The 18,200-nt window shown below is 41.8% G+C and overlaps 1 protein-coding gene across 2 annotated transcripts in view; it reads right to left on the minus strand.

Moving 5' to 3' along the window:
• LOC145404305 (carbonyl reductase [NADPH] 3-like) overlaps window positions 1-18,200 on the minus strand; it is a 52,168-nt gene that overhangs the window by 9,110 nt on the left and 24,858 nt on the right. For both annotated transcript variants that reach the window (XM_080275827.1, XM_080275826.1), the window contains 3 exons: window positions 15,312-15,443; window positions 4,804-5,057; window positions 2,352-2,535 (listed from right to left, as the gene is read on the minus strand). In XM_080275827.1, the coding sequence (XP_080131953.1) occupies window positions 2,352-2,535; window positions 4,804-5,057; window positions 15,312-15,443 (570 nt within the window). The remainder of the gene's footprint in view (window positions 1-2,351; window positions 2,536-4,803; window positions 5,058-15,311; window positions 15,444-18,200) is intronic.

An 18,200-nucleotide genomic window follows, 5' to 3' on the forward strand; every position in this document is an offset into this window, starting at 1 on the left:
ATTAGAGAGTTGGACTGAAAAGGGATGAGAGTGTGTTGCTAGACGGGTGCTATGCACCTGTCGTAGAGGTGGAGGTATGCAAGAAAACAGTTCAGAGGAGCAGTGACCATGGAAGTAGCGACAGAAAAGAGATAAAGAGACAACAGTGCGGCGAAGAGACAGAGGTTGAAGGGAGCCAATAAGAGGAGGAGAGTTAATGAGACGAAAAGCCTTAGACTCCACCCTATTGAGATGAGCTGTATGTGGGGGGCCTCCCCACACATGAGAGTTGTACTCCATGCAGGAATGAATAAATCCCGTGTATAAAGTCAACAGCTGTGCAGGGGTAAAGAATGTATGGAGTTGGCTTAGCACACCTAATCTCAATGTAGTTCCATTTTGGGTGTCTGCCCATTCCTCTCTTCCTTCCTTCCGCTTCTGTCTTTCTTTTCTTCATTCTTTCCTTTTCCTTTTGCCTAAGGGTGACTTTACACTCCCTCTTCTGTCTTTCTTTCCTTCATTCTTTCCTCTTCCTTCTGCCTATGGATGACTCTACACTGAGTGCCAAACCAAATGGTTTCCTGTATACCAGGAAACCATTTACTATGCTGGGTGGTAACTATATAACCAAATTATGGCACCTGGTGGTTTAGTGGTAATTAAGGTGCTCCAATGGGGTGCTTCTGAAAAGTCTAGTATTCTGGTAGATGTCACCACCACTGGGACAAACACAGTCCCTGCGCCCTGCGCTGTTTAAAAAGCATATTTTTCTTTGTTAAATATCTACACCATTGTGTGAAAGTGTGAATCATGGTAATGTCATATACTGTAGTATAAAATTTACAACTAGAACACGTATATGTAACGTAGCGTGAATTGTTTATATTTATCATAAATGGAAATTAAAATATTACTGATGGAATATGATGGCAACCTGCCATTTCAGTGGTCCTATATTATTTAATTTCTGCTACATTTAGTGCAAGTTAGGTTCTTAATATATAGTGTGTTCAGACTGTAAATTATGCCTAGCAGGTTACTTTATTCGTTCAGTCTCTATGTGGGCAGAAATTTAATGTTGAGTAAATACTGGGACTTAACATTTAATGAACTGTGGGACTGAATCAAACAATTGTCTCACATGTATGGCTACCAAAAAAGTTTGGGCCAGTAGACCCTCTATATGCCTGGACTCCATAGGCATGGATTCCCAGAAAGTGTGCAAGGAAAAAAAGGAAAAAAAAAAAGAAAAAGTGGTACCAGGAACATTATATGCAGGGAAAAAGCATGTCGACTCACGGCAGGCAAGTCACACTCTGTTCCTGACAATTGAAACTGCCCTTCTGGGTACATTCTTCCAATTATTTATCCTTTTATAAGTCTTTAATGGTACAGTTTTATGCCTGTTTTAATACATTACAATAGGCTATGTCCTTAGTAAGCATATCTTTAGCTCGTTAGGGTCATAGAGGTTATTTATAAAGCACATAGGCATCAATCATGGGGAGTTTTTCCCACTTTCTTAATCCTTTGAACTTCTTTAATGTCAAGCTTTTATGCATCCTTTACTTCTGTACAGCAGACTATGCCTTCAGGAACCACATCTGTACTCTTAATAGGTTACAGAGGATGATTAGGAAATAAGTCAGAGTCAGGCTGAACAGTTGGTTAACACATAATATGTCAATTCCCAATATAAGGTGTCCTAAGTTAACACTTTACCATGCATACACAGGGTCGAATGTGTATATGCTTGATGCAAGCAATTGCCCACCGACCACATGACAACTGGTACCTGATAAATAAAAAATATTTCTATTCTTTTACTGTATTTTAATATCATACTGATTTAAAATAATCACTCTCATCTTAAATGTCAGGACCAACTGCCTAGCCCCGGGCTCCTATGTTTCTCATGGGTCAACGTAGGATTGGCTGATGGATGGATGGAATTAAAATTTTTATGACTAATGAAATCTAATAAGCGAAATCTTAGGGTAATACAATGTACCTAATAAACTAGGGTTGAGATATAACGAACCTGGGTTTGTTAAGTAAGATAACTATTGAACATCCAATTCAGTAACATTCTGGATATTACGGCCCATCATTCTGCCAATCAGTTCATGATATAGAGGGTTTAGTATAGGCAGGCTCACCGAGGGGTTACCATTTTTCTTATCAAACTGAAATTACTGAACTTAAACTAGTCTACTAAAAAAAAAAAAAAAAAAAAAAAAAAAAAGCTAAATGACTTCAAAACCTAGGTGCATTATCAGGTAAAAAAGAATGAAAAAAAAGGTTAATGTCACAATACAGTACTTTTCGTAAGGAAAAAAATAGGGAGGGGGGCAAAATGAACAGTTCTTTACCTTGTGTGATGTCATATCTGTATCAACATAGCCTGGGTGGCAGTCATTAATGACCAGATCAGGTCGAGAGTCAGCTTCAAAGGCACGGTGCTGGATTCGTGTAAGGGCTGACACTCCAACTTTGCTTGCAATATAGGTACTGCCTGGCCAACCGGAAGCTTTCCATGTACCATCCTTGGCTTTCCTTGGGGAAAGAATTTGGAGATATCACCAGCATATGGAGATCTGTAGTTGGACCTCTGTGACCTGTGAACCTGACTCCTTTACTACAATGATGTATTTCTGATTCTATTTCAGCTGCTACTTATATATTAAGAAAGATGGAAAGGATCTCTAGTATGGGTTATTTAAGGCAAAAACTCACCCCTTCAGTTTAAGAAATCTCTCTTAATCCTTAAAAAACAATCTTGAGCTACCAAAGCCATCGCAGAGGAGTTACTCAATAGCAGGAATTCTCAATTCTACTGTCTCTTCACTCTTATGTCACATTACCAAAGAGGCTGTTTGCACCATAAGCAGGAGACAGTGAGGCTGCGATTACCCTATGCCAATACAATGAGAGGGGCTTTCCTGTCTGTGCTCTGTCCTCTTTCAAATGCAAATGAAGAAAGAAAAGATACTTCTGATAGCATTAGTATTCTTCTTCACATATCCCCAAGGATACGTACCCTTAAAAAGTAACTGACATGTATTACACACAAGGCAACTACAGGCACTGTGCCAAAAGATAGAGGGAATGTGTCCTGGATGATATTTTAATCCAAAAATGACAATGTGCAACTTATAATGTTTCAAACAGAATTACAACTTTCTACTTACTACATGGGCAAATTAATTTTTCTCACTCAGTTCTCCTGGAAGCAGGTGTCAAATGACTTGAAACAGGACATATAGAAATATCAGGAGTTACAGCCAGCCACTCCCTGCCTACCCAGTCTTTGATGTAATAAAAAATAAATACACAAAGAAATTTACATAAACTTTGGGGGAGCTTGCTGAAAAAAATATTGGTAACTTTTAAACACTACAGCAACTACTCTAAGGCAAACATCAACTTAAAAGTTAATAACACTTATATTTCATCATTCTCTTTAAGCCAGTATGACCAAAAAGTCAACCAAGGGGACTTTAATAATAAATGTTTGCTTTGCACATGAGAAATGCAATGGATTTTCCCTAAGTCACGGTTTTCTGAGTAACAGATATTTATGTAAAGTATATAGGGAAACATTATCTGACTAGAACGCTCAGCCTTGATTCAAGTCCTGCTCCACGGCATTAAACATTTATTTGTACACCCTCTGCGTCATATTTTATATTACATACCCTCTGCCCTTTCCTCTCCGCCATCCTTCTTTCCTTCCATCCTCTTCTGTCTTCCTTTACTTCATTCTTTCCTTGTCCTTCTGCCTATGGGTAACTTTACACTTCCTCTTCTGTCTTTCTTTCCTTCATTCTTTCCTCTTCCTTCTGCCTGTGGGTGACTCTACACTGAGTGACAAGCCAAATGGTTTTCTGTACACCAGGAAACCATTTACTACGCTGGGTGGTAGGCATATAACCAAACTTTGGCGCCTGGTGGTTTAGTGAGTAATTATTGAGCTCCAATTGGATTGAGCCGGTGAAGGTTTTTATCCAAGGGGTGGTTGGGGTTGATTGCTCATGTAATGCCACTCAGGGATGAGTGAGGCTGGTCACTCTCATCTTAAATGTCGGGACCAACTGCTTAGCCCCGGGCTCCTATGCTCCTCATGGGGCAATGTAGTAGGATTGGATGATAGATAGATAGATAGATACCCTAAAACACTGAAATAAAAAATTTCAACTACAGGTAACCACTTTCACCTCACTCTGAATAAACAATGGTTCAATACCCTACCCATCTCTCCAGGGAAGTCATATACTCTCCAGGTACCTTACCTCAGTGATGGCATCTGTTCTTCTTGAACTGTACAGCATATGCTTAATGTTAAAAAAATCAAGGATAACTTCAGCAAACTGTCATGCAGGAATCTCTGTCCATGATTAAGGGTATTGATTAAAAAGGCAGACCTTACATGGCATGGCAGACAGGGGAGCAATATACAGTATTGGTGAGTGTGAAAGATGAGAGAGAGAGAGAGAGAGAGATGAGGAAGAGGTTTGCAAGGGTGAAAGAGGCATCTGAGGTCAAAGTAACCTAGAGGAAGTTGTGTCACATCCATCTCCTGTTGGGGGTTCCCAGGAGGGAGCAAGGCATCATGAGTGAAGGGCTACTGGCATTGTGAAATCTCCCCTAAACTCATTTTAAATATTTGGAAACTATACTAACAACAACAACAATAAGCAGAAGAAGTAGAATATGAGGAAGAAGAATAGAGCAAGAACAACAACAACAACAACAACAACAATAATTTAAAAATATGTATCATAGTGAACTGGATAAAACAGTTTCAGATATTCCAAAACTTACTCAACAAACTGTTTCATAAGAGAACATAATTCCTCTTCTGTGAGAGAAGGTGAAGCAAACTTTTCTCTGAGAGCTGTAGCAGCAGGTTCATCTCCATTTATCCTACGAAGATGACCAGCAGAGCTTGAGACAGTGACTACACGGGCATGAGGCCGAAGCAAAGGAAACAGTGCATGACACACAGCCAGGGTTCCAAAGAAATTCACACGAATGGTATTTTCTGCTTGCTCTCCAAATGGTTCTGTTGCCGCATTCTGGAGGGAAAAAAAAAAAAAGTCTGGTAGAAATTCACAAACTGAAATACCAGATGTGATCAAAATTAAAGCCACATTAACAAACTAGCTACAGTTGTTGTTGTTAGTGAGTAACAGCGGTCTGGCTGGCTGAGAAGATCCATCAACTGCTGATAAACAACCACCCCTGCAGGGCCATCCCATACAGTGAACCAATGTTCCCTTGGAGTAGACAGCATCTTGTCACAACAAAGTGGGGAGTACAGAGGATTGGTTCCTGGATGGATGCTGCATTTGCATCTCCCCACCCAGTCAACAAAGGCCGGGCACCATAGTAGGCTCCACATCACCACATTTTTGGTTACATGGTTACCACCCAGCAGTAAATGGCATCCTGGGTTATAGGAAAACATTAGGCTGCTCACTCAGTGTAGAGCCACCTAAAGTGGAAAGAGTAGCAATAAAAAGTGACAGGAAGGATGGAAGATTCAGGAAGAAAGGAGAGCAGACACATTAAAAGAATGATAAAGGTAAAATGGTGGTAGGTGATGGTGACCATCATGCACTCACGGCGTAGTGTTGCCTACATCTTCCTTCACTTTTATCATTCTTTCTTTTTATCTGCCCTCTTCTCTTCCTATTGTTCTCATCTTTCCTGTCATTTTTAATTACTCTTCTTTCCTTTTCAGGTGGCTTTACATTGAATGACAAGTCTATTGGTTTCTTGTAAGCCTGGAAACCATTTATGATGCTGGATGTTAACCATATAGCTAACCCATACATGTTCCCTGCATATCAACAAGTGGGTTGGTGGATGGTTAGTGCTCCTCCCTAACAACTAACTCATACTCAAACAGCCAGCCTATACGGGATTATGGCGTTTGGCTATAGACAGATAGATAAAGGTGAAAGAAGCACTAAACCACACATCAGTTGCGTGGACAATGGTTACCACCACCTACCACCAACAGAAATTACAGTAATGTACAGCTACTGCAAATTGACTTAGGACCTCCACCCCATAAGGTATTAAAAAACACAGAAATCATTGTATATCACAATGTCTATCTATCTATCTATCTATCTATTGCCAGACGCCTCAATCCCGTTTGGGGTGGCCACAAACAAATCGCCTCCATGTCGCCCTGTCCCCCGCCATTTCACTGCCCTGCTCCCAACTCACACCTCCCTCTCTCATATACCTTTCCACCCCATCCCTCCATCTCATCCTTGGCCTCCCCCTCCCTCTTCCCCCCCTCCACCTCACTCACATACACTCTCTTCGTCAGTCTTTCACCCTCCATCCTCTCCACATGGCCAAACCACCTCAGTGTATTCCTCATAACGCTTCCTATCACATCCACATCAACACCACAACGCTCCTTTATATTCTCATTCGTCAGCCTGTCTCTCCATGTGACTCCACAGGCTCCTCTTAAATAACTCATTTCCACTGCTCTCACTCTTGACTTGTGTCCTTCCAACAACGTCCAAGCTTCACTTCCATACGTTAGAGTTGGTATCACAATACTGTCATGTAGTAACTTTTTCACTTCCATGCTCACTTCCCTGTTTCTTATCACTGCTTTCAAAGAACCAGCAACCTTTCTTCCCTGCTGTACCCTTTCAAGCACTTCACCCTCCAAACCTCCATCCTTACTCATCACACTACCCAAGTACTTAAACGTACTCACATTTTCCAATTCCTCACCATCCAACCTCGCTGTACATTCACTGACTTCACCTCTCTCAAAGACCATCACTTTACTCTTCCCTACATTCACCTTTAGATTCATTGTATGAAATCATGTTTCCCTTGTTTGCAGGACCAGTTGGATGCATTTTGGCATGGAATCACTTAGATCTCTAAAGTAATATAAGGACATTTCTTTGCACCAAACATTTGTCAGTTCAGTCTTGAGGTTGTTCAGATTGGATGCCTTCTTCTCTGCCATTATTTTCTTCATCTTTACCCAGCAGTCTATCGGATTTAGATCCGGACGGTTGCCAGGCCAGTCGAGGACCTCAATCTGATTATCCTATACATTTCTTGACTTGAGACATGGAGCTGAGTCGTGCATGAAATAGTCACACCCATGAATAGCAAAAAAGTTTAACAAATAATCTTTCACAACTTGAATGTACCAGCCACCATTCATCATCAAGTTCTTAGGAAGAAAGTAGAGGCCTGCCCTTCCCATTTCACCTGAGAAACACCCCCATACCATTACTGATTGTGGGTGCTTAACAGTCGGTACCATGTAAGCAGGGTCACATCGACTACAGGAGGCAGGGCGACGAACCTTGGCAGAACACATCTCGAACACTTGAAATGTCCTTTCATCGGAAAACATAACTTTTTTCCACTCATCCGACGTTCGGTGTGCATACATCTTGGCAAACTAAATGTGCTGCTTCTTCATGTGGTCAGTGAGAAGCGGTTTCTTGGCTGTGGTGAGGCTTGGCAAACCCAGCTTCTTCTGCAAATGGTGTTGGATAGTTCGAATTGAGGCATCTTGTAACAGCTGGGAATGCATTCTCTTCAATTCTGCTGCTGTCAGTTGTGGATTCTTGATCGTTTCCCTCTTTAGAAGCGTATCTGTACCTCTGGAAGTCATCCTCTCCTTTCCACTGCTATGCTTGTGCTCTGGTACGACATTAGGTGGCAGGCTGCTCACTGCAGCAAGAATCTTCATGACGGTCGACTTGCACGTCCAGTATGTTCGCAAATAATGTTGATAGGGACATTATCCTGCCTCCATGCATTGATACGGACCAGTTCATCCCTTCAGCAGTACTTTCCAGGCATGAAAACTCGACTCTAGGAAAATAACAGGGCAAATGGTAATGTATACGAAAAATGAGGGAGGTGCAAGCTCAGAGTGACGGGAACATTTACTCCCACTCTCGCTTCTGGGCAAGCACCGACGTGCTGAGTGTTTCACCACCTCCTGCCAAAACCAGAGGGGTTGCCAGTTACTTCTTGCCCCCCAAAATTCACTTAGTAGAGGTGGAAACAAAGCAAAGACAGACAACTCTCCCATAGCAATTCTGTGTGTGTAGGTCCTAAGTCAATTTGCAGTGGGTGTAACAATACTGTATATGCTTTACAACATGGAATGCAACATTCATTATCACAGTATCATTATTAAAAATCCACAGTGCAGGCTACTGGAACAACTTCCAAAATACAGTATAATCTTTTGTGTGCCTAATTTCTGACACCTTCATATTTCAGTATGTACAATACATGGATATTTTTTATGAAATATTAAAACCCACAATATTAATATTTCTGAGAAAATTTTTCATAATCCGAGTTCTTTCTGATAATCAAATATATCAATATGTACAGTACAAGCAGAATAATTATGGTGTTTGAAGTACTGTAATCAATTTCCTCTCAAATTACACTGTCATATACCCAAACTGTAGTATAATTATATTTTCCTTAATTTAGAAAGTGCAGTACACTAAGATTTACCATTATTTGCATATAAATGAAAAGTCAGTACAGCTACATTTCATGCCTGTTAACCATCCATCCGTCATCCAATCCTATGTTGCCCCATGAGGAGCATAGGAACCCGTGGCTAGGAAAGTTGGTCCTTACATATAAGCAATGACACATAATATACTGTACTGTACTACATAAAATAAACCATTACTATAAGATGACACTATTGCTATGGCATGAGTCAGTATCACTTGCACATTTATTCTACATTAATGGCCCTACCATGTAAAAAGTTAAAGAAATACTTTACTTAATGCTGTCATTCAATGCCTGCAGCCCTGCATTTCAGGATTTCATTGTGGCTACCGTCAAGTATTCTACCCCAGCAAAGGAAAGCCCCAAGTCAATAATGAGCTAATATGCAATGATGAAACTTTAAATATATTACTGTTTTCCCTTTTAAGACAAGAGAGTTTTTCCTACTCTTAGCAAGGAGCTATATCCAAGCATTTGGAAACATCATTTACCACGTTACAAATAAAGACAGTGGTTCGTGGGGGCACTCACCAACCCCTCACTTGATGTAGTGTTGCTATCAGGTGCCTGCCCTTTTCTTTCTTCCTTCCTTCTTTCCTTCCTTCCTCTTCTGTCTTTCATTCCTTCATTCTTTCCCCTTCCCTCTGTCTATGGGTGACTCTACAGTGACAAGTCAAATGGTTTCCTGAACGTCAGGAAACTATTTACTATGCTGTGCCGTAACCATATAACCAAATTATTGTGCCTGGTGGTTTGGTGGGTAAATAAGGCGCTCTGATCGGATTGAGCCGGTACAGATTTATATCCAAGGGGTGGTTCGGGTTTATTGTTCACGTAATGCCACTCAGGGATGAGTGAGGCTGGTCACTCTCATCTTAAATGTCAGTACCAACTTGCCTAGCCTAGGCTCCTATGCTCCTCATGGGGCAACACAGGATTAGATTATGAATGAATGAATGAATACATAAAGTGAGATTAATAGTAACTGATGTTAAATGAGATCTCAGTCTGATATACAGTAATCCCTCCAAGATCCAATGAAATAGAGCCCAAGGCATGTCCGGGAATTGGTTTTGTCCGGGACTTGGGAAAAATGCCCCTGGACAGGTGCTTATAGACCCCAACCCAACCTAACTTTGAAAGCCACCTAAATAACTCCCTACTGGACATCCACTGCATCTATTTAAGACCCTATGCACAAATATAAGGGACTGAAACCATGAAATAAGTGAAACGGAACCAGAAAAAGAAAAATTAGAAGTGAGTATCGAAAATATTTAGAAGAGTACAGGGTGCTTACGACACGTCCGTGGCCGTTGTGAAGATTGACCCGCATCCTCTATGGCTCTGACAGTGGTGAAGGTGCACTTGAAGCACATACAATAATCCAGTATTGTGCTGCACTTAATCCTTTGCACTGTAAATTACAATTTTTTAACACTGCACATTCTGTTCTTACCTGCGCCACGCCAGTGTTGCACTCCGCACTTAATCCATTGCGCTCTGAATTCTAATTGCTTAACACTGCACAATACTGTAAATTCCCATGTGGTCTAGTGGCGAGGTATTGCAGTTTATTCACTGTCCACCACAAAAGCGAGCACGTAAGCTGCCATGGCGATGAACATGCAGTCACGACGGTAGGTAGGCAGGAACTGAGGAGGATGCAGGGACGCTCTAGCAGACGTTGCCGGAACTACACACCAAAACACATCTGTCTGTCACCGTGCAGCAAATTTAGAGTACTGTAGTTATATCAGCTTTTTTTTTTTTTGCATTTAACATTTTTTGGCCATTTTCGAACCCAAGCCCAAAATGTCCGGGATTTGGGGTGTCTGGGACTTGGGTGTCCGAGTCTTAAAGGGATTACTATATTTTCATGAGGATGATATTGCCTGTATCATAATTTCAATGCATATTGTGCCATACAATCGGATCAGTAATGAAAAACAGTAGTGGTTAGTACATCCTTCAAGGAATCACAGATTGATTAGTACAGTTCTAAACATTCAAAATTTTGCAAATACAGTGGGCTTGTACAGTACGCATGATCACAGTGCGCGAATCGCATTGTACATGAGTGACCAAAATCATAACCATAAAACTTTGAATGTGCGAGTTTAGCCCACAATACTCGAGGCAGAGGCAAGGAGTGACCCCAAAACGCTATTTTCCCAGACTACCCAATGCCCCCCCCCACACACACACGATGCGCCCATCGTGACATTAGTTGTGACGTAGATGCGCAGAACTTCCAGGGCATTCTACTGTGCAGCTTGGATGTGGGGCTAGGGGCCGCGCCATTACAGCCAAGACTCGCACACCATGAGGATAAGCTCTCTCAGGTTACTCTGTTGTGTACTACGGATGGCTGTTTTTTGTGCTCCCAGCTGCTTTGTTCCTTCTCAGCATCATGCCTCCACCACCACAAGTGAAGAAACTCCTGATGCACACCACCAAGGTGGAGATAATCAGGAGAAAAGAGGAAGGGTAGGGGAACTCCGCTATTGGCAAAGTCATGGACCTGACAGAATCTACAGTGAGGACTGTTTGGAAAAAGAGGGAGGCCATCAAAAGACTTGTGAAGACGTACGGGGCATCAGAGCTTGACAGCCATTCCCGTGTGGGTAATCATGCAATAATTCTGATGGGATACCTTGCCACCTTCTTCATATGAAGGAGAAGGAAGGCGTGCCACTCATTGGTGGATATATCCAGGAACATGCCAAGTTCTCGCAATGTGGACAAACCTTTCAAGGCATCAGTTGGATGGCTGCACTGTTTTTTACAACACACGGAACTCCGTCACATAAAACTCTCAGGTGAATGTGCCTCAGCTGATGAAGTAGCCGCAAGAGAGTATCCTGAAATATTAAGGGTGATCACTGAAGAAGGGCAGTACACCAAGGACCAGGTCAACAACGTTGACGAGATGGCATTATACTACATGGCTGTGCCAAAATCTACCTACATAGCAAAGGAACAGAAGCAAGCCCCTGGTTGCAAGCTGGACAAGTCAAAGATGACAGTCATGCTGACTGTCAACCTGCCTGGGAGCCACACGATGCGGCCAGTTATTTGCCACACAGCTTCACATCCTAGGTGCTACAAAAACCTTACTAATATGGACACAAGTTGCGTGTACTGGTACAAGTCTGCTAAATCATGGATGATTGGTAACATCATGTCTAAGTGGCTGACAAAGCACTGCATCCTGGACTCCAGAGCCAAGTGTCAGAAACTTGGCATCCCTATCACGATGCTATTGTTGCTCGACAAAGCACCAAGTCACCCGCCCTACCTTGAAGATCTGCACAAGGATTGTCATGTTGTACTTCTGCCACCTAGGACGACGTCGCTCAAGCAGCCACTGGATCAAGAACTGATCGCCATGGTGAAACAGTTTTACCACTAACGGATGTACAACTACCTACACAGGAAGACTGATACCCAAGTGGAACTTCATACCCTAGAAGAGGACTTCGACTTAGATATAGATGACACAGCTGAACCCACACCATCTCCACCAGTAGCTGAACCCCCACCCACCTCAGCCAACGCGTCTCTTGTGGCATTCTGGCATCATTTTTAAGTAAAGGATGCAGTTGACTTCATCCTACAAGCCTAGGACAAGATAACCCCGGCAACAGTGAACCATGCATGGTGACTACTCATGCCTCACTTATGAACGAACCACGGGATGGCCATTCAACTACTAGTGGAGGCTGAGGCAGCCACACTGACAGCAGCACAAGCTGTGCCAGGTTTTGAGAACGTAACATTGGCTGACATACGAGGGAAACACACTGCTACCGAGGAGCAGCCTTCCCAGGAAGTGCTGCTTCCGGTAGATGAGGCCGATGCTGAGCCCGAGGTCAGGCAGGGTCAAGCAAAGGAGCCTAGTGTAATGATGGGTGGCATAGAACTGTCTATGTCAAGGATAAGCAAGATCCTTGTGGCAGTGGATAAGCTCAAAGAAGAACTGATGGAACAAGAAATCTGCCAGGAAAGAACAGAGGAGGGTCTTGTTAATATCGACAAAGCCTTCTCCTTCAACATAGACAGGCACAGGCAAGAAAATAACAGGAGGAAGCAGATGCTCATAACATGTTACACATGGTGGCCTAAGGAAACTGAAGGTGAGGAACCAGCTACATCGTCTGATCCAGTTCCTGTAGAGGAAGAAGAGGATGCAATGTCAGTTGTGTCAACATTGGACTTTGAGGGGTTTTTGGCCGAAGTGACTGAGTTAGAGGCTTGTGGGGGAGGTGCTCAAGAGGAGTCTAGGTATGAGGAGGAAAGTGTTGGTGCAGTGGGCGGTGTGGTGGCCAGTGAGAGAAGGCACTCTAAATGTGCTGCCGTGCCTCAAAACTCCAGCTATTTAAGTTCATCAGGCCTGTCGTTTACTGTTTTTAACCCATCCTGTCTGGCAGAAGTTCCCACGAACCCTTCCCACAGCTGGGCATTCCCGAGACAAATAGTGAAAATCATCTATTATTAAACCTTCATATCAAAGTTAATACTTAACCAAATATAAAAAACATGGTGTAATAAAAATCATCAATCCTTCAACTTCACGCTGATTGCATCAGATGGTCTGTGAAGTGCATGTAGGGAGAGTGAGTGAGTGGGGAATGGGGGCAATTTTTGTTGTTTTTTTGCCAGTGTCTGTATGCGTGGCAGAGGTTCAGTGACACAACTAAGGCTTAGACTAGCCCCCCACAATAAGAGCACTTTAATAACACTTCCAAAGACCAAAATCCACCACAAACACTATTTATGTGAAAAATTTTTCATAATCAGTCGTACTTGCTGCTGGGAGGCTGGTAACCACAGCAATGACCTTGAGGCCGGCTGCCTGCTTGCCTAACCACCACCCCGCCTTACAGACAAGCAGACAGACACTCTTGTTCTCTCTCTCTCTCTCTCACACACACACAAAAACGAAGATGTATGTTTGGCTTGCATTGTCACTTGATTCTGGCACCACTGTGCGACTAGAAGTCTGGACATTACAACTACTACAAATAATACTATTATTAATACTACTACTACTACAACTACCATTGATACTACAACTACCACTACTACTACTACTACTACAACTACCACTACTACAACTACCACTACTACTACTACAACTACCACTACTACAACCACTACTACTACTACTATTACTACCACTACTACAGATAATACCACTACTACAGTACTACAACTACTACTACTACTACTACACAAAACCTAAAAAAAATATTGTGAAAAAAACAGTTATACACATACTGTCCATAATCGAACATACGGTATTTTCCACTATAACAGAATTTTATTCCTGTGATTTAGACTTATTCATCATAATATATATATAGACACACAAAAATTTTCAAAAAAAAAAAAAAAAAAAAAGGCACTGAATTCATCATGAAACAAACTTTCTGCTTCCATTATTCAAATAAACAGACAGAGCAGTGGCACGAGGCACCACGTTTCCTCCTCCCTCCTCCCTTTCTCCACTCCACTATATTTTCCACTATAAATTTTTTTTCCTGTGATTTGTACTTTTCATCATAACAAACATACACACATGGAAACTTTCAATAAAAAATAAGACACTGATTTCATCATGAAAGAAACTTTCCGTTTCCATTATTCACGTAAATAGAGAGTGGGTGGTGCAAGGCTTGATGCACCTCGTTTCCTCCTCCCTTCTCCCTCCCTCCTCCATCTCCTCCCTTTCTCCACTCCCTACTACTCTTCCATCTCCTTATCCTTGCCAATATCCCCCTCTCCAGGATCATCCATACCATCTGAACCATTCCCATCACTGGAAATAGCAGATGAACATATAGGGAGAAATGATGGGCGCACAGTGGAGTTATGTCCTCCACCCTCTTCACACGACGCATAAGTATCGATGCTCATTATGGCGGTTACTTTCCTGAGAGGAAGATTCACTAGTCACTTTCTCCACTCACAACTAGCGATAATGTCACCTCGAGATCTCTCCTTATCGCAATATCACTAAGGTCTTTTCGTTTCTGGCCTTCGGACTTCACTGATTGTTGAAGTCGGCGGTCGTGGACACTCACCAAGGGTCCAGACACAGGGAAAACTTTTTGCATAGGTCTATCCATTATGGAGGTATGCAGGTGACTGGAGCATGACTCAGATGCATGCAGGAGGGTTGCCAGTAGCCGTGTGTGGTGAAAATAACCTGCGGAATATTCAAACAATGCCGCAAAACACTAGATCATGTATATGTGTCATCCAGACAGCCCCGGGGGAACAAGTGTACATAACACGCGGATGGGATAGGTTAAGGTGACTGATCATAGTTTTGTTATTTTAGATATATCTGTAGTATATGTCTTAAAAATTTTCCTTTTATTATGTCTCTAAGGCTAAAAAGATACCACGGTTTGAGGGGGGGTCCCACCCATACAGTATGTTATTTTTCCCAAAAGATTACGTATTCACAGTATGCGATATCACAGTGCGCGAGGTCATGGACCGCCCATTCACTTGCGTACTATGCGAGTCCACTGTACCTGTATTTATGTTACACAGTACATGCTCACAGCTACCTGTTTCAGTAGATTAGTGCCAGCAGCAACAGAAAGCAACCTCGTTCATTCACATTCATGTTTTTGTTTTTTGTTTTAGACTGCATTATGACATTATACAGTCAATAAAGCTAACTTTTTCTAAATGAAAATTTTCAAGTTTAAATATCATCTGCATTTTCCTCTGCAAGACAAGTCATTCAGATTTTAAATACTGACCTTGTATGCAATAGCAGCATTGTTCACCAGCACATCCAAACCTCCATATGTCTTCTTAATATATTCAGCAAATCTTGAGATGCTTCCAGCATTGTCAATATCAAGTTGGTGGAATCTTGCAGTAAGGCCAAGCTAAAATGGTTAAAATATTCTTATTACAATGACATATCCAATACAGTTTTCTAAATTTAAACAGGGCAGGGTGATCCAAAATACAGTTCTTTCATTAAGGTAAGAACACTAATCCAGCTCCAAACAGAGTAATACAGTATTTGGAGGTGCAAGGTGGCAATAAAATTAACTGTTCCTTCAAAACAAAAAGAGTGGCTGAAAAAGAAAAGGAGAGCAACCAACCATACGTGTAAATATGTTGGCTACTTGTCTTCTAACAAAAAGTGGGAAGGAAAGACAGATTCATAAAAGTATAATAAACAAATAAAATTAATATGATGACCTCCTTGTCACAGAATATTAATGTTCATGAACTTGTTGCACAGCAGTGATCATGACTGTTCAACCCGATCAGGATCAGGATCATCTCTCTCATATCATCTCAACTCTAATTCCCCACTTTTGAGATGGGCTGAGACTGGTAAAAAAAGAAAAAAAAAATGAAATAAGAGAAATATTAAACAGCATGCCCAGTGAAAAGGTTCACACCAGCATTCACACCTCATTCCAGCCATCAAAATCTTGGTTCCAACTTAGAAGAAAAAGCTATCTGCCTCATTACTATTTTTAATAATTATTTTTAATACATCCCTCTTATGTAAACTCTTTCACCTTCGTCTATCAACTTGTACCTTTCCTTCATGCTGGAAGTTTGCACTCATTCAGCCTGTCCCAAAGAAGGGCGGCCATTCTCATCCCTTTAACTATCGCCGCACTGCTTTAACATCCTGTGTTTCAAAAGTATTCAAGTCTATTCTTAACAAAAAATTTTAAAGCATCTTCTCTATCACAACCTTCTTTCTGATCATCAATATGGGTTCTGCCAGGGACATTCTGCTGGCAATCTTCTCATCTCGCTTTCAGACTCCTGGTCATCCTCCTTTTGGGACTAAGGCAAAAGCTTTGCCATTGCACTTGACATCTCAAGACTTTTGATAGAGTCTGGCATAACTCTAATTTCCAAACTGCCCTCTTACAGTTTCTGTCCTTCTATTTGTGCCTTCATCTCTAGCCATACACATAGCCACTGGGAGGGCAGGGGGGGCAGTTTGCCCCCTCTCGGAAAATTTGAGGGAAATGCTAAAAGGGATTTTTGGTATAGTTCTTCTATGACAATACAGTTTTCCTAATTTTGCCACTAGTATATTAAACAATATTATCTACTTCCAAAAATATTTATTTTGGAGCAATAATTTGCTTTGAAATTGAAAGCTAGACTAAATATTATAAAACCCTTGAGAAAAAAATGACCAGTTATAACTTAACAATTTTCCCTGTCACCTTAGATTATGTGGTTAATATTAGAGCTCTAATGATGTTTTGCACCTGAACCCTGATGAGGTGAAAAAATGGCCTTACCGTCCCCTCAGCCACATCTTCTCACCCCGCAGCCAGTTGCAAACAAACACTGCATAATTGTTGTTACAAACAACTGAAACAAGCAGAATTTTTGAAGACTGCATGAAGCCATTTTGATCACCTCAGACTACATTTTAAAAGGTAAGCAGATATAAATGTGTGTGCCAGGGGCCTCGTTTGGGTGGGGGACAGGGGGACGTGTCTCCCCCATTTTCTGGAGCCTGGGGGTCAGCGTATCTTTCCCCCCCCACCCCCCCAACTTTTCTAGGTGAAAATTTTCAGAATGAATAGCTTTATGTGGTTTTTCTTTTCTTCTTTTTTTTCCTTAATAGAAAAATTCATTCTATACGGTACAGTATAGTTCAGGTGATATGAAAATCACTCCCTGCTGACTGGGGCAGTTCGAGTGGTCACCTGAGTCAAGGATTAAGAGAGGTTAATCCCACCAGATGTATTTACTTAGGTCAGTCTTGACGTATGCACCACCCCTGATGCCTAAGCCAATGAGAATCAAACTAAAAGAAGAAGAAGTGGAAAACAGAATTTCTATTGGCTACCACCACAACAGTAGTACAAAACAGAGTACCAGAGTGGGGGTGGGTGCAGCAGCGAATTTTAATTTACACATACATGCTAAGTGGGGAGGGAGGGAGAGAGAGAGAGAGAGAGAGAGAGAGAGAGAGAGAAAACCGCAAATGAAAACAGAAAAAAGGCGATAGTATCACGAATGTGGGAAAGCGTGTGTGTTTGGGACACTCACGCCAGTGTGGTGACAGATATTTTGGGGAAATATTCCAAGTGTTTGCCCCCCTGGTAAAAATCTTGGATATGCCACTGTCTCTAGCTTCCCTTCTTAGTCATTCTATAGCTGCTGATGTCGACAGCCAACGTTCTTCTTCTAGTGCTATCAACAATGGTGTTTGTCAGGACTCTGTCCGCTCACCATCTCTCTTCCTTTTATTCATCAGTGATCTTCTAAGCTGTACATCTAACCCTGTCCATTAATATGCTGATGACTCCACCCTATACCCTTACATTCACTTCCCACAGCGTCAATCTCAGCAGTTACTTCGACAAACAAGGGATATGGTACACATAATGTCTGACTTGGCTCATATAAATGACTGGGGTAAATGTACTATAATCTTATTGTTTTAAATGCGTCAAAAACTCCGTTCTTAAATCTATCAACCCAACAAACTTTTCCGCAGGTGTATCCTCTAATTTTTAACAAAATCCAACTCAATCCCGCATCATCTTTAAACATACTTGGGGTTTCACTCTCTCAGGATTTATCTTGGACAGATCACATTATCTCTCTTGTAAAATCTGCTTCCACAAGATCAGTGTGCTAAGCCG

The sequence above is a fragment of the Coenobita brevimanus genome, chromosome 63 (assembly GCF_032717465.1).
Source record: "Coenobita brevimanus isolate Jiangsu-jjx chromosome 63, ASM3271746v2, whole genome shotgun sequence".
In the NCBI taxonomy this organism is placed as follows: Eukaryota; Metazoa; Arthropoda; class Malacostraca; order Decapoda; family Coenobitidae; genus Coenobita; species Coenobita brevimanus.